The 21,770-nt window shown below is 50.0% G+C and overlaps 1 protein-coding gene across 1 annotated transcript in view; it reads right to left on the reverse strand.

Annotated features, from left to right (window-relative positions):
- Window positions 1–2,626: 2,626 nt before the first annotated feature.
- trim44 (tripartite motif containing 44) overlaps window positions 2,627–21,770 on the reverse strand; it is a 38,488-nt gene continuing 19,344 nt past the window's right edge. The window contains exon 6 of the mRNA XM_079742971.1: window positions 2,627–3,794. Within this exon, the coding sequence (XP_079599097.1) occupies window positions 3,698–3,794 (97 nt within the window). The 3' untranslated portion in view covers window positions 2,627–3,697. The remainder of the gene's footprint in view (window positions 3,795–21,770) is intronic.

The following is a 21,770-nucleotide window of genomic DNA, read 5'->3' on the forward strand; positions in this document are numbered from 1 at the left end:
AAAAAACAAACAACAAACAGATGGATACTTTTCAGTATTCAGGGGGCCGTTGAGGGTAGAAAGAGTCAAGCTGTATTCAACACAACAGTCTCCATTAACAAACATGTCTCTCTAAGATTTGTGGCGGCAATGAACAAACACTTCACCTCATCAACAGATCAGCTGCCAGCGCTGCTACGGAGATGTCCCCGTGTGGAAGCACTGCAAAGCCCAGAAATATGGATAAAGAAGTGTGTATCGGCCCGTTCTTCTGTTCTCTGTACCCTATAGTCGTTGTATATGTTAATCCCTGTTTGTGTATAAGTGTGCATATTTGTGTTTATCTGCACACACCCCATTATGCATTGTGCATCCCTGCGTGGGAATTTGTCCCGGTGTGACTCTGTACTTTTTCTGCATGTGTGCGTCCATTTGTCTCAGTCATGTGTGTGTGTTTGTGTATATGCTTGTGGTTGTGTATGTGTGTGTGTGTGTGTGTGTGAGGGTGTCTGTGTGTCTGTGTGCGATTGTGTGTGTGTGGGGTGTGTGTGTATGTGTGTGTGCGGTGTGTTTGTGAGGTGTGTGTGTGTGTGTGTGTATGTCTGTGTGTGTGAGGTGTGTGAGAGTTCCATGTGTGTGAGGTTGTGTGGATGTATGTGCATGTATGTGTGCACGTGTGTGTGTGGTGTGCGTGCGTGTGCGTGTATGTACCCATGCGGACAGCACCGGAGTGAGCAGGTGTAATTGGGCGAGGATAAAGAGGGACCCTCTCTGCTCTCCCTCCTCTAGATGAGATCAGACATTCTTTTGTTCTCCATTTCCTCTCTGAACAACAGGCTCAGTGTGGGCTCATCTTTCTGCTAGGGCGGCGGGACAGGAAAGGAACGGTTGACAGAATAATCTCCAGGTGTGGACGCCAGCCGCACGGTGAAGCCATGAGTCGGTATCAACGCAGGAGGCGCCGTTCTCCCTGACTTCCACCCATTCTTCTGCACTCACGCCGTCACACGTCGACTCCATTGGCCTTCACTCCATTTATATATACACCGCTCTGATCGTGAATCAACATTTTCTTTGTGTTCTTGGTCGCTTGGCGTCCTCCTCCTCCACCACCACCACCTCCATCACAACCTAAATGACCTCCACAACAACTGCCATTACCTCCATAACCTCTAACATTTCCTCCTCATCCACCATCTTGTCCTCCACCGACAAAAACTCCTCAGACTCCTCCTCCACCACAACCTCCATTACCTCCACCAACACGCCATCACACTTTGTTTGCATTCAGTCCTTTAACATTTCCACCACTCTCATCTGACATTTTCTTTGTGTTCTTGGTCGCTTGGCATCTTTTTTTTTTCACTTGACTCTCTATTTCCACTGCCGTCCTGTAATTTGTCATTTGGCATACATATTTACACTTTCTTATTTCTTAAATCAACCCATACAGTTGTTATCTATCTTTATCTATCTTATCCATTACCCCCATACTCCGACCCGGATCAATAAAGAACCATCTTATCAGACGGCACGCGACGGAAAGCCTCAAACGCCACGGTCGATTGACGCTGCAGATCCGTGACACGCTGTCATGAACCTCCTATACATCAATAAAGGCAAACCTGTAAGGAAGCTGTGTGTGTGTGTGTGTGTGCGTGTGGACACCGCGGACAAGGACAGAATAAAACACTGGGTGCTGTAATCCAGGGCCAGTGAGATCTCCCTCATCCATATCTCAGTACATCATGAGAACAGAAGGGCTGAGCCAGCAGCCGGGGCCTGACGCCACCGCCGCCTCGTCTTGGCTCAGGTAAAAGGCCAGTCCTAAATGTTTAATGAGCAGATCTGATCCGTTCCCTGGTCCTTCCACTGAAGGGAGAGGAACCGGAGACGGGGGAGTCTTCGACCTGCCCTCCCGTTGGATCTGGCTACGCACACGTAAGCGCAAAATGTGTGATGTCACCGGGACGCGATCAAACGATGGAAAAAAAGCGGCCTGGGTGGGTGACGAGGCAGTGAGGGGGGGATGGGGCCCGTGGTGTACTATAGTGGGCTGGTGGATTATTAAACCCCGGTCTGTACTTAAATCCCTCCACCTCTGTGTGTGTGTGTGTGTGTGTGTGTGTGTGTGTGTGTGTGTGTGTGTGTGTGTGTGTGTGTGTGTGTGTGTGTGTGTGTGTGTGTGTGTGTGTGTGTGTGTGTGTGTGTGTGTGTGTGTGTGGAAGCCCTGTTCCCTGTTTCCTCCTCCCCTGCTCAGCGATTCTATTTCGAGTCGTCTCCGGACGGGAGAGATGGCCATGAATCCTGATGAGGGGGAGAAACGACCTCCTCCCGCCTCCTCCCCACTTCATTTGTCTTCCTTTGGATATCTCGTGTCTGCCTTTTGGACGGGAAAAACGCTGTTGTTGAAAAGCCATTCAAGTGGGGGAAAGCAGAATGCATGTTTCCGAACGCACAGAGCCGAGAAAGGGAACTGCTTGTTTGTGGAACTGTTTATTTAAAGATTGAAGGCAGAAATAGAGTGTGAAGTACGTGTGAGGCTACAAGAACTCTTTGATTACAGTCAACACAGGAATAGGGTCTCTGAGCTGAGTTATTTCAACTTGCTGTTGAGAAAACACCCCCCCCCCCCCCACCCCCCCTCCGGGCTTCGAGCTCTATGGCGCATACTTCATCTATTGTTGTCAAAGCCTCTCCTCCAGCTTCCAATCTTTCATGACGGAGAATAAGACACATTTAAGTAGCTGCTTTTCTGTGAGCTGCACGCAGTAAAGTATAAAATCATGTCGCTAAACCAAGGGATGTCAAAATGTCCTCTGATAATAGAGTCACACACACACACACACACACACACACACACACACACAAAAACCTGCGCACAACAAACCAACAAAACAAAAACAACGCATATCCTTAAGATATCCTTTACATTGACAGGGAGAAATTAGTAAAAAGCTATTTAAACCCCCCCAGGTACACCAGAAAGGTAAAAGCACTCAACAACATGAATAATACAGCTCAGAATAGAACATCCCTCTATATATTTTTTTAAAGGAGTGATATTATGCCACTAGGTATGATTGTGATTAGCCATTGCAAGCCTTAAAATCTGCTTTTTTCTGTGTTTTAGTGACATAACAAGTGGGATTGTCCACCTAGATGTATGATTGTAAATGGTGGCCACTAAAATTGCCCGTAACGGCTATCACAATCACACCGGGTGGCATAATAGGACCCCTTGAACTTGCTGGTTGAAAATCAACATTTGTGTCTTTATTAAAAAAAACGTCTGATTCCAGAAGCTTACATTGAGCTTCTGAGCACTGAGGACGGGGGCGTGAATCTGGTCTGGTCGGCCTTGGCCAGACTCTCTAGCCAGACAAGGCATCTTCTCGCCGCTGATATTGAGCAAATGGAGGTCATTGATTGCAGGGGAATCGCACATGCCTCGCTCACAGGCAGTTAGCTGAGTGGAATCTAAAACGAGTTTGAAGTGGTGGCAAGACGCTGCCATCCATACCGTGACATTCCCAAAGGTAAGTTTCTGGCGAGAGAGGTCAGGGACCATCAGGACCGAGAGAGAGCGAGAGAGAGAGAAAGAGAGAGAGAGAGAGAGAGAGAGGGCGAGGGACTATCGGCGTTGAAGGTCCGCCGGGGATACGAGGCCGGGCAGCGGGCAGGACGGCGACTGCGGCTGCCAGATAATGTGCTGACATCAGGGGGCGTTGCCCTGCGACTGGCGCGGCCCGTCGTCGTCTCGATCGCGCCGGGCGGCGGGGTCACGCCTCGGCTCGCGGCGCGGCTCGGGTAGCCTGGAGAGGAGAGAGAGAAGACCGAATATGAATATAGAGAGAAAAACCAGGAGACAAAAGCAATCTATCACGAGTCTATGATGCACTTTGTTTGGGCTGTACTCACATTCACCCATTCATACACACATTCACACACCGACGGCGGAGTCAACCACGCAAGGAGACAGCCATCTCGTCAGGAGCATTGAGTGTGAGGTTTCTTTCTCAGGGATCCCTCGACACTCCAGGGATCGAACTAGCAACCTTCCGATTGCCATTCAACCCGCTTTACCTCCGGAGACACTGCCGCCCATAAGTTGACGACATTAAACATTGATACCCTGATAGTACCGTCATTATTACACTACGCTGAAGAGAAGAGCTGGAGGAATGCTGCTGTGTTTGTAATGGGGATGTAGTGAATAGGATGAATAGGATATTGATAGAATGACTAGGCAGTTAAGGTCATCACTGCCACAGCTGCATCAATTCACTCAGTTTATCAGCAACTGAAAGGTGATTTGATGGCAGCCGGGAAAAGAGCAGAAGAAAGTCATGGTCTGAAATGAAATTATGATTACGTGTGCTGATTAAATGCGTTATCGCGGAAAATACACACACAGACCCACACCACATACATTTAATTGAAATGGATTTGTTTTCACAAGGATGTGTGCGTCTGCGTGTGTGTGTGCCTGCCTGCGTGTGTGCATGCACCTGCGTGCGTGTGTGTGTGTGTGCGCGCCTGCATGTGTGTGCGTGTGTGAGTGTGACATTGTAATCAACTTGAATTAAAGGTATGGCCCTAGCAGAACGAGCTGCTCCCCTGGTGTTGCATTAGCAGATCTGGACCCATGCAGACGGCTTGACTGCTGAGTTGTAATCAATCCGATCCAGTCTTATGGATTCCGTTCCTGTGGGGAGGGCCCATCCCAGCCCAGCCCATTTTAAAAGCTCTGAGCATACAACCTTGAGAGAGTAACACACTGGCACTGGCAAGGTTAGTCCATTTGCTGGAACATAAACGATTAGAATTCTGCTCATTGATTGGCTCATCAAGTTGTTTTTAATAGTGGTGGTGCCAAGCGATTGCAGTAGAAAATGCTTCCTCACTTCAGCTGTGCGACTCAACTTTCAAAGTTTGTTGAAGACAAGTAAGGAAAGAATGGCTAAAGCATATCTAAATCGGATTTATATAATCCAGGATTTATTGCTCTGTGACACTCAAAAAAATAAAATACAAACACACACAAAAATAAATCGAGGCAATACATATAATAGTATAATAATTGTCACAGAGGTCGTGCTTTCTAAATAACAAGGGCACATGGCATATTACCATGTGCAAGCTAGTTTGGTGCTTACAGGCACAAAGTCTTGCACATGATTAATCCATCAGACACGCCTTCCACTAGATCCTACACCTGCCGTAAAAAATAATAATCTGACGGTTACCCATTTTAGTTCTAACAGCATCCAAAACAAACAGTCTGAACTGCTGGTACCCGTGAAGCGGCCTTCGCAGACCGGCTGGATCCTCTCTCACAGACGTAGGGCTGGACAACTAAATGGACTGCATTTATACAGCACTTTCTAACCATTGGTTAGAAAATTCACCCATTCACGCACACATTCACACACCGACGGTTGTGTCAGCCATGCACGGTGACGGCCAGCTCGTTGGGAGCAGTAAGGGTGAGGCGTCTTGCTCAGGGACACCTTGACACTCTAGCTAGGAGGAGCCGGGGATCGAACCTTCCGGTAGCAAGTCAACCCGCTCTACCTCCTGAGCCACATGCCGCAGATGAGAGAGGGATAAACAACAAAGCCTGGGTTTCCAGTCCTGCTCCCGATGTAGAGCTAGCACATCCAGATATCTGAATTATATTGTTTTGTAGCTTCTCCCCGAGCTGGTTCTATCCCTCTCTCATCTATCTCAAATCCATCGATTTCTCATCTATCCATCTCTCCTTCCTCCATCCCTCATCCATCTCTCCTTCATCTCCCCCTCTCTCTCCCCCCCCCTCTCCCCATTTCATTAATACAGAGCCGTGTCCCGGGAGCATTGTCTCCTCTCAGTGAAGCTTCAGCTTCCTCTAACCTGTCATACACCGCCAGCAGGAGAACGCAGTCCAACCACACACACACACATATTCAGAGTTAGTATTGGGCTTGCACATCCCTTCTACATCTGAAGTGCTTCATTGTCTTCTTCATCAGTCTTCCCGTGCAGAAAATCCATATTCATCATTACTATTTCCAGTCGTAAGGACATTCAATCGCACGACATTTTGCCAGAGAGGATTCCTCAATGCTAACCCAATTGGATGGTCCAAAATGATATCTGATAGTGGTGTCAGCGCGGGAACAATCTCGTAAAACAGAATTTGCGGCGACTGATAATTCATTACAGCTTCTTCCGTAACCTTGCCTGGTGAGTTTTTGTATTGTTTCACTGCTGGGGCTCTTTTGTCTCGTAAATAGGTTGTCTGCCGCAGTAATAGGCGAGCACTCAAGTGTCAGCGATAGAGTTTGAGAGGCGGTGGCAGGAATTGGAACACGTACTCATGTAAAGCAATTTCATCAGCCATCCCTGGTCGACCCAGCAGTCCTCCTTTACATAAAAATGATGTAAAAATATATATGGTTAGAGCCATATTTGTATGGCGTGACACCAGGTCTCCCCCTATGGATGCATATGAACCAGTTACATCAGCCAGTACCCTGCTAAGCCTTAGGACACACAGAATGTAATAACTTATTTATTCTACCATACAGGAAAATAGCCATTACACGCCAGAGAGAGAGAGAGAGAGAGAGAGCGAGAGCGAGAGAGGGAGCACACGAGAGAGAGATCTGTGCCTGCTTTGTGTGTGTGTGAAAAGGTGCTTTGACATAACAGAGCACAGGGGGGGGGGGGGGTACAGTCGCTCAAAGTGAACCCCCTCTTTGTTCTGTTACTGTGCCTTTGCTCAATGTCTTTGGGGGAAACCGCAACCCAATCATGTGTCTGTGTGAGTGCGGGAGAGTTACTATGTGTGTGTGATTGCGTGTCTGTTTGGTTTTGGTTGCATGTGTGTGTCTGTACGTTTGTCTGTCTGTACCTGTGCATATGTGTACGTGTACGCGTGTGAATCTGTATGCTTCCACGTGTGTGTTTGTGTGTCTGCGTCCGCGTGTGTGTTTGCATGTGAGTGTGTGCCAGTGTGTGCATGTGTTTGGTGTGAATGTGTGTGTCCGCGTGTGTGTGTGTAAGTGCATGCGACCATTTGTGTGTGCGTGCGTCCACGTGTGTGTGCATCCGCATGTGAGTGTACACGCCTGTGTGCATGTGTATACGCACGAGTGCGTGTGTGTATGTATCCGTGTGTGTGTGTGTGTGTGTGTGCGTGCGTGCATCTGTGCGTCACGCGGGCTCTCCCTCTCTATGAGCCATGACTTATTCATGGCTCCTAATGCGGCTGATCTATTATTGATCAAAACCAATCACTCCCCCCCCCCCCCCCCCCCCCCCCCCCCCAAGGGAGAGGGGAGACCACCACAGTGCTGACGGTCTGGGCACCGCGGTGGGGGGGCAGGGAGACACCCTCTGGGCCACAGGGCTGGGGTGATGGGTGATGGATGAAGACCTCGGCCTCCAAGGGGGGTCCGTAGGGCGGGGGGCACAGCACAAAGAGCGATATCTGAGAGCTTTTGGATCGGGGGGCTGATGGAGACACAGGAAGCTAATGCTCCTGCTTTTACCCTCCCGGAAACGTTCCCTGCACTTAAATGAAACCATCGGTCAATGAAGAGAGCCCTGGTCCTTCACATTCCTCACAGATGTCTCCCCTCTCTCCCTCCATCTCCCCTCTCTCCCCCCCGTCTCCTCTCTCTCACTCTGTCCCCCCTATCTTCCCCCAACCTCCCTCCGTCTTTCCCCCCTCTCTCCCATCTTCTCTTCTCCCTCCGTCTCCCTATCTCATTCTCTCTCTCTGCTCCATCTTGGTCTCTAGCTCTCTCCCTTCTCTATCTCTATCTATCTCTCTCTTGCTCACTCTTTCCTCCTCCCTTTTCCCCGCCTCCACCCTCTCTCCCCCTCTCCTCCCTCTCTCCTTTTATTGGTGCCCCGTAGATTTCCTGGAACATGCGGCACCGGTCCAAAGGCTGATTACGGGTTGAGTTCTCTGCTCTTGGCACAGAAACCTGCCAGGAACCCTCCTCCTCCTCCTCATCCCTCCTCCCCTCCTCACCCCCCCTCTCCACCCCCAGTATCATCTCGTTACGCCCCCTCTCCGCGGGGAGAGCTCGACGGCTCGTGGCAGTGCGGTCGGTGATATGAATGATCACACGGGTGCAATCCGAATGCGTAAGAAGTTGCGGTTTGCAGAAGTAACGTGAGCCCGTCGGAGAGTGTACATGATTGGTGGGTTGGGGTCTTGAATGGGGGGCGTGACAGGCGTGTGGGCTGAGAGGGGGCTGAGGGGGGGTTGGGTGTCAGGCAAGCGAGCATGGATCCCCTTGATTAAGCCGAGCGCCTCGCGCTGTGCGTAACGCTGAGACGATGCCGTCCGTCAGGGGGAATACGGTATCGACAATTTGCATCCGTAAACAGCGGTGAAGTCTTGCAGGCGTTCTCCATCATGCCAGGTGGCAGGGCCCTGCGGACCCCCTCGGGGGCCGACAGCCTGATGAGATATTGGATATTGATGGACCCCTCGAGGGGAGCCTTTCCGCTACCAGTAGGAGCGCCGCGTTCCGGCTCCTCACCTAATGAAGCCTGGCCCATCTAACCCGACACTCCAAGCGACCGCAAGACACTAGGCAGCAAACAGCGGATGAAAGGCATTCACGAGGTGTGAAAGCAAGAGAGAGTGAGAGTGAGAAAGCAAGAGAGTGAAAGCGAGAGAGCGAGAGTGAGAGAGTGAAAGCATGAGCGACAGTGAAAGCAAAAGCGAGAGAGTGAAAGCGAGAGCGAGAGAGTGAAACAGAAAGCGAGAGAGAGAAAGAGAGAAAGAGAGAAAGTGAGAGCGAAGGTTAGAGAGCAAGAGCAAAAGTGAGAATGAGAGAGTGAAAGCGAGAGAGCTAATGTAAGCGAGCGAAAGCGGGAGCAAGAAAGAGACTACGGCGACAGGTATAAGACAGGCTTCAGCCTGGGTTTTCTCTGTGCTGACGTTCTTGCTGAAGCTAATGGGCTGTTGTCCCGTAGAACTCCTTTGAACTCTTGCCTGGCTCCACGTCGAGCAGGGTCGGCCCTTAGCCTTCATCCTACAGCCAGCGCGAGAGATGGTTCGTTGGGAAACAGGCCCTGAACACACCTTTCCACTGAGAGACGGCCTCGCTGGCTCTACCCTGCCGCCTCCCCCTATCCCCCTGTGATGGAGAGGCTCTGTTCTGGGAGAGCGTCTCCCCGTGGGAGAGAGTGAACAGGGCTGACAGAGGGTGAATACAGAGGATGAATACAGAGGATGAAGGGAAGCAGAGAGACAGAGGCAGAAATACCAAAGAGAGGAATGGAGAAGGAGAGGTGAAATGGGGAGCGGTGTGGCTTGGGGGTATGACAGAAGACAGTGTGTGAGATCACAGAGCGGAAGAGAGCAAGGGATTCAGCATGATGTCATCAGTCCTGAAACGATGCTTCGGAGGCTGAGCTGACCGGCAGGAGGGGCACTGTTTGTGTGTTGTTTGACGTTGTGATTCTGTTCTTTTGTTCTTCGTTTTGTTCATTTTGAAGTGAAAAAATCTATTTTGTCATTTCAATATTCAGAGATTTGATGGTTGAATTGATTAATAGGTCCAATTTATTTCTTTTAATCACACACACACACACACACACACACATCCCCAACCCTAAGCCTTTCCATTTACTTTAAACTTGAATAGAAAAAAAAATAAACCAATAAAAGATTGAAACAAAAATAATGATTTAAATGGCACATGTAATGCAACGTTTTAATGTGTTTTCCTTTCAATCTACGTGCCCACGATTTGGCTTTCTCAGAGATATTAAAAAAGGAAATTACAAGGGCAAATATTCCAAAGGAAAAAGGCACTTTAGAAAATTGCCCATGACTTGCATTATCATATTCAAATGTAAATTTATACATGGACAATCCATCCGACCAATGCGTCTGCCTTTTCCACTCGTAACAGGATTTTCGTGCGAGAACAACAAGCATCTTAAAGGCTCTGGTCATTCTGTTTGCACAATGTCATCATTTCCCTGAAGAACACGTATCTCTAATGGGGGTTAGATGGTATAAAACCATGCATACACTTACCAGCCCTACATCACACATAATTGCACATCTTTTACATTCAATGTATTTTGAGGCCACACGATAAATAAAAGATGAATAATACATATTTTGCATATCTCTTTTGGTACTCATATCGCTTAAAGAAAAGCAATATGGTAACAACTTTTAGAGGAGAAAGGCAACAAGTATCTGTCTGATCCAATGGGAAAACCGAGGTAAAGATAGAGGGGAAAATGATGCATTGCATCTTTAACGAAAACGGATTGTATCTTGTATCTTTAAGATCCCTAAAGAGCCTCAACAACATATACATTAAAACACAAGGCCAACAGTGCATCTCTACGCTGTTCAAAGGCCGGGAGGGAATGATATGATGGAGGCCAAACAACAAGAACGCATGTCGCCACACATACAAAACCGCTGGGGGCTACCAGGCCGTTCGATACACCCTATAACCATGGCAACATGGCACAGGAGATCAAGCAATACAGAACATCTCCAACCGGAGATATCCCTGCTATCAGCTCCCTGCATCACATGTTGCAGAACTCCACATGCGGCAAAAACCCTGTCTGCGCACCACTTGAGACAAAGGCCCATGCGGTCGACTCTCGGTCGACTCTCGCTGAGCGGCATGCAATCATCAGGAGGAGCCCTGGAGCGCGGTATGGGAACGCCATCATCAGGAGGAGCCCTGGAGCATGGGAACGCCGTCATCAGGGGGAGCCCTGGAGCACGGGAACGCCGTCATCAGGATGAGCCCTGGAGCATGGGAACGGCATCATAAGGAGGAGCCCTGGAGCATGGGAATGCCATCATCCGGAGGAGCCCTGGAGCACGGGAACGCCGTCATCAGGAGGAGCCCTTGGAGCAAGGGAACGCATCATAAGGAGGAGCCCTCGAGCATGGGAATGCTATCATCCGGAGGAGCCCTGGAGCATGGGAACGCCGTCATCAGGAGGAACCCTCGAGCCTAGGAACGCCGTAATTAGGATTGGCCCTACAGCATGGAAACGTCGACATCAGGATGAGTCCTGGAGCATGGGAATGCGGTCATCAGGAGGAGCCATCGAGCATGGGAACACGGTCATCAGGGGGAGACATCGAGCACAGGAACGCCGTCATTAGGAGGAGCCCTGCAGCATGGGAACACCGTCATCAGGATGGGGCCTGCAGCATTGGAAAGCCGTCATCAGGAGGAGCCCTGGAGCATAGGAACGGCATCATCAGGAGCATGGGAGCGCCGTCATCAGGATGGGCCCTGGTGCGCGGGAACGCCATCATCAGGCGGGCCGCCCGGAAGATCGCTGAGGCTTGACTGATGCGTTACGCCGATGTTCACCCAATGAGAATAATCCCACCGGCACGTCTGCACTGACGGCATGTGAGCGCCGTTGTCAGGGCAGCACATCAATACTAATATCTGTCTGGCGTCGACGGAACTACCTGCTGCTGCACCGGCTCGCAGTCACGGAGACAAAGCCATGGAGACGGGAGCATTAACCGCGAGACTCGATCATTATTTGGCTCATTTAGTGATTGAACAATCCCGGCGTCGACCGAGGGGAAAATTGACAAATTAATTGAAGAGATATGCCGCAGCCCCGTGCACGCACACCGCAGGAATCAAACGCCTTGTTAATTATGAGTGTGCCGTCGTATTCGGGGAGAGAGAGAGGCACAGGGAACGCACTCATCCTTGCGGTCGCATCTCCAAGGGGAAGCCACGGGTTTACCAACATCAGATATGCATGGCAGACGTTCTCCGGTGAGAGCAGCTGACGCTAATGACAGGGTTAGTTAGGTAGCATCCAGTGTTCGCTTGTCATGGCCTTTCAGCACTGCCAGGTGAGGCCCCCCCCCTCCCGCACACAACCTCACACCCGCTGCCTGAGCTCAAGACCTCCGTGCGCTCGCACAACGTTCGCTGATCGGCCCGGACTCTTGGAAGAGAGCGTCAGGTTCAAAATCATTCAATCAAACATTAAAGAAAAATGGCTCATTCAATTAGAAGGACATACACCAGCACGAGTCTTCTGAAAGTGTTTGTGAATCTGGACCATTTTCCATCCAACTGCTCTGGTCTGCAGCGGAGGACCTCCGGCCAGCTTCACTCTGACGGCTCATCCCCACCACCCGCATGGCCTGGAGTGTGGCCCTCGCCTCCCTCCGCTACTTTTTCCACACGAGCTATTCTTGCAGAGCGCGTTCGGCCTTGCGATTGGACGCTCGGCATTCAGTGAGGACTGGCTGACCCTATGGACTGGTGGTGGAATTCCATTTCCTGGTTTTAAGAAAAGTGGTAAACTCCAACCTGCAGCCACTAGAGAGAGTGTGGGGCATCCATGGTGAGGCTGTGAGGCCTCAGGCGCGGCCAAGAGAAGAAGAGATGTATTTGTGTCTTGGGAAGCCTCAGCATCACTAACTATGGCTGTTTAGGTCTGCATGTTGTAATCACACCCTTCTTCCTTCACACTATTGCTGGCACAATATCAACATCAATTGAAGGTCAGCACGCACTGGGAAATAATTAACCAGAGTGTAACATTTAAACACATCGTAATGCTTTTCATCGTTAAAAAAAGGAAAAAAGTGAAGCTACCACTGGGTTTCCAACGGTTACCCGGCCCCTGCATCAGAGTGACTGGTGCAGGAGGTTCATTGCGGCTGAGTCCACTCCCACACTGTTGCACTTCAATTCATTCCCTACGTTCCATTCAGCCCCTCAAAGCTTTCTTAATTTGCCTTCTAATACTTTCCCTTCCTCCCATTTGATTCACGCAATCCACCTCCTTCTAATTCCCTCTTTTCACCGACACCTCCGTCTATTAGTCCTGGAGGAGCCTTCCCTCCCGGCCCCGCCTCCGGCTCTCATCTGCATGGCTAATCATGCGAGCGGTGGGCCGGCGCTGTCCTGCAGCCAGACAGCCTTTATTAAGAACGACTGGCCACACGGCGCCCCCACAGCCGGCAGCCTGGCACACTGACGCCCGCCACGCTGTGTTCATGTCTAAACTTCCCTTCTCCTCCTCCTTTAACTCCAACTCAAACACCTCTCCCTCCTCCTTCCTAAACTCCAAAACCTCCTCCTCTTCCTCCTCCTCCTCCTTTAACTCCAACACCTCCTCCTCTTCCTCTGTTAACTCCAACACCTCCTCCTCCAATCACTCCAACACCTCTTCCTCCTCCTCCTCTCCTTCCATCTCTTCCTCCTCCTCTTCCTCCTCCGCCTATTCCCTCCAAGCTTTAGCTGCAGGATATTGGCACCACCACCAACAACAGTAAGCACCATAGGGGTCCATAACACCACCCCAACCACCACCACCACCACCACAACAACAGTGAGCACCATAGGGGTCCATAACACCACCCCCAGCACCACCAGAGTGAACAAAATAGGGGTCCATAACACCACCCCAACCCAGCTCTCCCGCTGAGCCCCGTAATCTGGAGCAACCAAAGGGCAGATGTGCTGCCCTTCATCAGTTCGGAGTGTTACGAACCGGGCATCAAAGCCGGAGTGGCCCAGTCTCCATCTCAGTCAGTCAAGTAGACCGCTGTCAGAGGCCGATATGGGCATGAAGCTGACAGGAGAGAGAAATTGGGGGGGATATTCAGTTTGTGCGAGTGCATGTGTGTGAGTGTGAGTGTGTGTGAATGTGTGTGAATGTGTGTATAACAGCCTGGCTATTATGAAAAGCCAGCTGTCATCCATCTCATCACCCCCTCTCTGCCCCTCCTTCCCACTGATTCCGCTCCTGTCAGCCAATCAGTGTGAAGGACACCCAGAGAGAGAGACAGTCCAGGAAGGCCCCGCTGCCGTCTATCACAACCCACACTCACTTCTCGGCAACGCATGTTGATGAAAGCTTGTTGGAAGCATGCAGTAGCAGCACATAATGGTCTTGCTCAAGGGCGATTTACAACACTTAAGGCATCCTCAAACTAGCATCGCCTCCACCAGTTGCCACTCTCTACCTATTAAACAATTTTCGACTCCTATGAGAAGCATTGAAAGTAACTTTAAACACATAGCATGTGTTTTATTGGCACAGTAATACAAGATGTGAAAATATGTACAACCATGAAAGTGAAAAGAACAATTTGAAATAATTTAAAGTAATTGCCACCATGCAGCAGAACGAGTCATAAATTACAGTCTCCCTGTTCTCCGCGGCACAGACAAGCTAATAAACCTCCACGCTCACTAATGCGGCGCCATAACGCATCCATCACCGATGCCTGTGAGTTGCCGTGGGTGATGGGCCGCTGAAGAACTCCATCGCAGTCGAAGACAGGAAGCCCATTTAGGGAAACGATGGCAAGGCAAAAAAAAGAAGGAAAAAAGTCCATCGTTACTCAAGGGTAACGACCAGACAAAGCCGGTGCCAACATCAAGCTACACAACGCAATTCCCCCAGCAGTCTCAGTTTTTATGTTTCCTGGCTGACCTGCCTTCAATCTCCATGGCAACGCCGATGCCTGCATGGCGTGGGGCTGCGTTAGGGCAGCCATGACACAGACATTTTGACACAGCAGTGGGGGGAGGATGAGAGTGAGTGAGTGAGTGAGTGAGTGAGTGAGTGAGTGAGTGAGTGAGTGAGTGAGTGAGTGACAGAGACAGAGACAGAGAGGGAGGGATTGCTGCCGTCTCTGGCTCTCTGAACTGTGGTCTCCTGCGGACGTGTTAACACGGTGTGAAGGCAGTCAACACCTGCTGGGAGAGGGGCTGTGTGTGCTTGCGAGAGCAGTCCGGGGGTGCAGGGTCACACGGCATCAGTGGCAGTGTGATGATGCAGTGTCTCCGTGGTTACTGTTCACAGCAGGGGCCAGAGGCTGGAGAACACTCTGATTCATCATCACTATCACACAGCTTTGTGTGTGTGTGTGTGTGTGTGTGTGTGTGTGTGTGTGTGTGTGTGTGTGTGTGTGTGTGTGTGTGTGTGTTTTTGTGTGAGATACAGAGCAAAAAAGAGTCATTGTTTTTTGTGTTTGTCTTTCTGTCTCAACAGTTCAAGTGTTGCTATAGCTGCATACTTATCAGAGCAAAGAGTTTGCATCGGAGGTGTGTTTGGGTGTGTGTGTCTTAGGATTCTCTGTTTAGTTTACCTGCTATGTGAGAAACAATGATGAATGTGTATTCATGCTGGGGTACCTTTTGTGCTGTGTGTGTGTGTGTGTGTGTGCGTTGTGGGCTGTGTGTGTGTGCGCCGTTTGCGTGGTTGTGTGGTGTGACTACGTGACTAGATTCAGGGCACAGCATTTCACAGTGGATTCAGCGCGACAAGGTTGCATGTGACCAAAACTCTGTTAGAAAGAAAGAGAGAGGGGTGGGGGGGGGGGAGTGAGAGAAGGCAGAGAGAAAGAAAGAGAGAGACAGGGGAGCCGACTCAAAGCTAAGACTAATATTAAATTATTGAGTCATTTAGAAGACGTTTCTGTCAAGCGACTGCAGATACAGCCCCATCAGGACCAGGTAAGGGTCAGGGGTCATCCTACTCTAAGAGGCCATCGGATGGACCGTGGACATCGGGGATCGAACCCAGAACCTTTTGGCTGAGAGTCAACCACCCTAACCACTGCACTATCCCGCCGCCTGGTCTCGCCATCTATTTACCGTGTCAAATCTGGAAGGAGGGACCTCTTGCTTATCTTGGCAAAACACACAAGTAGCAATGAATAAAGAGTTCATAAATAAGTTCTACATTTTGGCAATGACTTGCTCATAGTTTTACAGAGACGGATCAAGACCGAAATGCAAGTCAAGTCAAAGCGAAATTGACTTGAGCGAGAGAGAAGAGCGAGAGAGCAGGCTGGCTGGCTCATTTGGGGAACAGAAGCGAAGACTCGAGATAATATCCGAGCGAGGAGAGGGAGCGGAGGAACCTTGCTCAGATGGGCGGTCATGAATAAAGGACGAGCCAGGATATGTACAACATGCACGTGGAGGCATCTCACCGGGGCCCGGACACAATCATGAACGCATCTTCATCACCTGTCAAGGGGACGACCGTGACAGTGTCGTCTTGTCAGAAGGAATTTCAGATTGTGTCTCCAGGCGGTCCCTAATCTAATATTCTGCAGTATCGGATGGATCTTATATAACTCTCATAGCTCTCTGTATATATCTATATACAGTAGTATATAGAGATAGACAGGGATAGACAGAACTAGATAGAATAAAACAGAGAGAGCATGAGTGAGCGAGAGCCGGAGAGAGACTATTCACTCAGGCCCTCTGCTACAACGAAAGACGCAAACACATTTTTGTCAAGAAACTCAGTGTGTGTGATTGTGGCCCGGAGAGGCTCTCAGTACATGTACTGTACTCTGTGTCTCTCCACCCTCCAGGGGAGCTGGGGACGACGATGAAGCAGCCAGTAACAAGACAAAAACACCAACGCCATCACCAGAACATTCTGCTACGAGCTCCGATGTGCCAGGAAATAGAACAAACTTTGTTTAACTCGTCAACAAGGGAGGAAATCGAAAGTCAAGCACTCTCCACCGGCTTGCCAACTCTGAATACTGACACCCACAGAAAACACGATTTACATGCCATACAAACCCCGAAAAACACTGCATGAGGATTGTCCCTTGTCAAAAACATTGCTTTCGTTCTGGTTGTGTTGCGAGTACCAGCACACAAAACGCTTGAAAGAGAAAGTAAGGCAGGCCCGGGTCAGGCCTAGATCTTCTGTAATTTCACACAGCCCTCCCCCTTCCATGTCTAACCTCTCTCTGTGGTGCACATGTGAGTGCTACCATCGTCCCCCCGTTCCACCTACACCTCCAGTCCCTCCAGACCACATCCACTTCTATTACCCAGTAACAACACATTTCTCTGGGCAGTACCAGCGTCCTCCCCTATTACTCTGCAACAACCACGTACAAACTCAATTAGAATACCATCCATCAACTGCGACGTAAAAGGTGCTGTAGGATTTAAGAGCCGTTATTTGAGGGGTAATTTGTTAGGAACGGCCACCGAAAATCCATCAGCATCTAATGAGGGGAATGCGCTCTGAGGATATCTGCTTCTACTTGTCACTCGTCTCGCCAGTTTAGATTTCAGACCGCTCCCGGCTCATAGCTGACCCATTAGGGCATCTCTTCCCTGATTGGTTGGGACAGTGTAGGTTGTTTGTCAATCACAGCTGTGTGAAATGCAAACCTTCAAAATTGGGGAGAACGTAGGGAGGGATGGAGCCGAGAGTGAACCTTTTTTATAAAAATAAAATGTAATTTTCCTCTCTTCTGCGCTCTCTTTACAGCGCACAAATTTCACATTTATGTGTCACTAGCTTAAGTTCAGAAGGAGAAACTGTTTGAGTTTCCAAAACCATGCTGTGGTGCCTTCAACAGCACAGGAAATCACTAGACAAACATCTCAGACCGTCCCCAGGCCTGACCCAGTGGAAAACATGAAGACCTTGTTTTTCTGTTTTTATAGGTACCCGGGTACTGACCCGTGACTAACCCTGGTTTACAGACGTGATGAGCCAGCGTTGACGTGGGCTAGCTTCACGGGGCATCAGGTAGAGTGGTTTAGTGTGGTGTTTCTAATAAAGGACTGGTGCCAGGCTGCTCCCATGCAGGTGTGGCATAACATCAGCTGTTGGACTGACTGCTGATGTTATGCCACACCCCCCCACCCTTATTAAACAGGGCCGAAAGCACAAGAGTAAAAGTACGATGGACTAAAACGACCCCAACTCGAATTGAGAAGGTCTAATTTGTATTCACATGAACTTCCAAAAGGGTGAAAAAAAATGACTTATTTGTAATCACGGCAGGCCAGCTGCACACACACACCAACATAGTCGCTCGCACTGTACACACCTGTCTCGCAGATAAGGAAAACTCTGCCGGTCTGAAAACAAAAGGGTTTAAAAGAATACTGCACCGATGGCACGTCTGTCAGCTTTTACCACTTGGATGTTTAAGTTCTGATGTGCCGGAGCATTCAGCTGTCTCACTATTCAGAGGTTATGGTAAGAGCTGGGCACCCCAGAAATATGCATAAGGGAGCAAGCGAGCGAGAGAGCGATAGAATATTGAGGAACTCTTGCCATTCAAAGTCACAGTTTGAAGATGTGACTTTAACCTCCAGTGTTTTGAGTTATTATGTGAGACAGTAATGTATTAGTGGCAGTAATGTATGAGAGACAATAGAGTATGAGAGACAGTAGTGTATGCGAGACAGTAGAGTATGAGAAACGGCATCGTATGTGAGACAGGAGTGTATGACAAACAGTATTGTATGTGAGACAGTAGTGTATGAGAGACAGGAGTGTATGACAGACAGTAATTATGAGAAACAGGTGAGTATGAGAGACATTTGCCTTCAGAACTGTACACGGTGTTGGGCGGGGCAGAGTTCAAATGTATCCCCTGATAAATTAAGGAGGGGAAGGGGGGGGGGGTCCGCACCAGAGATGAGGAATGCTAAAACAGGGTGAGTAAAACAGCGGAGGGGAAGCACATTCATGGGCGTCCACACACACACAGATACATTCAATGATATCTCAATAAAAGGAGACACTTACTCGTTACAGATTAAATTAGGTCATGTTGAGGCAAACACATACGCACAGACACACACAGATAAACGCACATGCACACGCAGACAAACACACGCACGCAAAGACACAAACACAGACACACACACACGGAAACAATCGCACATGCAAAGACAAGCACACATGCTCAGACAAATGCACATGCACACGGCCAGACAAATGCACATGAACCTGCACAACAAACGCACATGCATGCACAGACAAACACACAGGCACAAATGCACACACACACACACACACATGCACACACACACAGACACGGAAGGGAGGAAAGACAAGCAGCCCTGTGCTCCTCTTCCCCTTCGAGGGTTATAAATATTTTATAAGAGAAAGCCAGCTCCCTTCCTCCCTTCAGCTCCAGGCTGTGTTCATCTCACCCCTCTCTCGCTCTCTCTCTTGCTCTCCTTCTCTCCCTCTGTCTGTCCTCCTCTCTCTCTCTCTCTCTGTCCTTCTGTCTCTCTATCGCTGTCCTGTCTCAGTCTCTCTCCCTCTCCATGTCCTCCTGCTGTCTCTCTCTCTCTCTCCTCCCCCTCCTTCAATCTCTCTCTTTCTTTGTCCTGTCTCTCTCTCTCTCTCCCCTCCTTCAATCTCTCCCTCTCTCTTTGTCCTGTCTCTCTCTCTCTCTCTCCTCCTCCTCCTCCTTCAATCTCTCTCTCTCTCTCTTTGTCCTGTCTCTCTATCTCTCTCTCTCCTCCTCCTTCAATCTCTCTCTCTCTCTTTGTCCTGTTTCTCTCTCTCCATCCTTCTTTGATCTCTCTCTCTCTCTCTCGTCTGTCCTCCTGTCTCTCGCTCACTGTGTCATAGTGACTAAGGGAGGACACGCTCTCTCTGTATGTCCTCGGTTGCCTATTGCCTCGATATTTATACATAAACAACAAACCACAAATGACATCAACGTAGCAACAACAGATTGAGGACACAAACAAGGTGTGACTTCCATCCTGGCTGGAGCCAGACTGTACTTCTCCAAGCTGACAATAGGGTGCACTGTGCATCAGCTGTGTGTGTGTGTGTGTGTGTGTGTGTGTGTGTGTGTGTGTGTGTGTGTGTGTGTGTGCTTGTGCATATGATTTTGTGTGAGTGAGCATGTGAATGTGTGTGTATGTGAATGTATGGGTGAATTTATGAGTCAATCGATGTGTGTTTGTGTTTGTACGCATGTGAATGCATGTGAATGTGTGGATTTGTGTGCAAGTGTGTATGTGAATATGTGCATGTATATATATATATACGTGTGTATGCATGTACATGAATGCACGTATTTATGTATGCAAGAATGTGTATGCGTATGCATGTGTCTATGTATGCAAATGCATATGCATCTGTACGTGTGCGTGTCACGGTTAACGTCAGGACTGCATACGTGTACCGCAGCACTAATGAGACACCCGAGATGACTCCAGCCCCGTGCACGGTAAACGTGTGCATGTGCTGGTCGAGACAGGGCTCACCAGTCATACGTAAGAGAGGGTGCAGGGGCAGCGAGCGCACACTACAGCGGCGCACAGGAAATCCATACGGGCCGGTGGAGGGCTGGGGTGGGGGTGGCGGGGGTCCTGAGTGATGGCGGCGGCGTTCCCGGCGCCTCGCCATCGGAATTAGCAGCACCGCGCTCCCTGGCGCGCGGGGTAACGGCGAGTGCCGTCACCCCGCGCGATGTATGTGCCTGTCGGACGGCGCCATCACCATCGCTCTGGCTAAGCTGAGGGGGTTTGGACGATGTGTCACGTGACCCCGTGCCCCCCCAACGCAACGATACAAGCCGTTCCCCGGTGTCTGAGGCGAGGTGGGGAGCCGTATCGACTGGGAGGGCGATGGGGTTGGCGCTCTCCACACACCTCTAGTTTATTGGCCCTGGGCCCCTCGACCATTAAGGCAGACGGGCGCGGCCCCCTGGAATCACTTAGGGTGATGTCATGGAGCAGCCGCAGGGAGTGATTGGTGCTGCGGCGTGCGCTTCGTTTACCCGCAGCGAGAGGGAGATCAGGGTGTAAATCTTAACCCTAACGCCCCCCCCCCCTTCCCCTTCCCCTCCCTGTGTACAGTGTTAAAGGGAAATGTGTCACATAATTACTGCAGACACTGGAGTTGGAATCACATCTTCAAACTGTGAATGTGACAGCCACAGTCTTTCTCAGTGTGTGTCTCTCTCTCTCAGTGTGTCTCTCTCTCAGTGTCTCTCTCTCTCTGTGTGTCTCTCTCTCAGGGTGTATCTCTCTCTCAGTGTGGCTCACTCTCTCAGTGTGGGTCTCTCTCTGAGTCAGTCTCTCCCTGCCTCCCTCTCCCACAGTGTGTGAGCGCACACATCACAAAAGAAGAGGATTCCAACACTGCTACAAACACACACAGGGCTGATGTAGCACTAGCGAGGCAGGCGTGTGGCGCGGGCGGCGTGAGGAAGAGGAAAAGGATGCCGGGGCTAACCAGAGGGTAAACCTTGGCGGGCTGTCGGAGCGGCAGGTGGTGGCGGGCGGCGGCGGCGACGGCTTTAGGAGGGGCTTGGCTGGACGTATTGACGCGGCGGGATTAGCTCCTTACAGGGACGCACTCTCCGTCACAGTGTGACAGCGCTGCTCAGACGGAGCGGCTTAGTGTTTGTGCGCCACAATCAATTTACTTTCTGTATCCTATTATAAAGCCCCCTGTTGCAGCGGTGAGGCAGAATGACTGACTCTCTGCTCTAACGCTGTTCCCTCACACGCGCCGTGTCTCAACACGCTTTACAAACCCCCGCTGGTGAAAAGGTGCTATACTGTGGGTGTTATTGTGCAGAAACTGCAACATCAGGACCGTCAGAGCTCTCTATGTGCCGATGTGATATCATACAGTGGATTCAATTAACGAAGCTGTTGCTTGGTGATGTGTGCTGAGGGAGGACAACCGGAACACCTGACCTGGACCTACTGGCGCTACCAGGCGATGGGAGGTCTCACCGCCGCCCACTGAATGTCTGGGGACTTCTAAATTCAGACTAGTTGTTTGAACAGTGGGGAAAGCACACACTGACAGATCTACTCCCTTATGTTGGACATAAGTTGGAAATTATGCTTCTCCCCCATTCTCCTCCACAGTGAAAGAAACGGGAGATATAGCGAATCAATTTGTGACAAGTTGAAAATGGATGTCTCGCGCAACGTTGAGTCTGTTTCATCGAATGTGTGCTCAGGCCACAAGAT

The sequence above is a fragment of the Pollachius pollachius genome, assembly GCF_949987615.1.
Source record: "Pollachius pollachius genome assembly, chromosome: 9".
Taxonomy (NCBI): domain Eukaryota; kingdom Metazoa; phylum Chordata; class Actinopteri; order Gadiformes; family Gadidae; genus Pollachius; species Pollachius pollachius.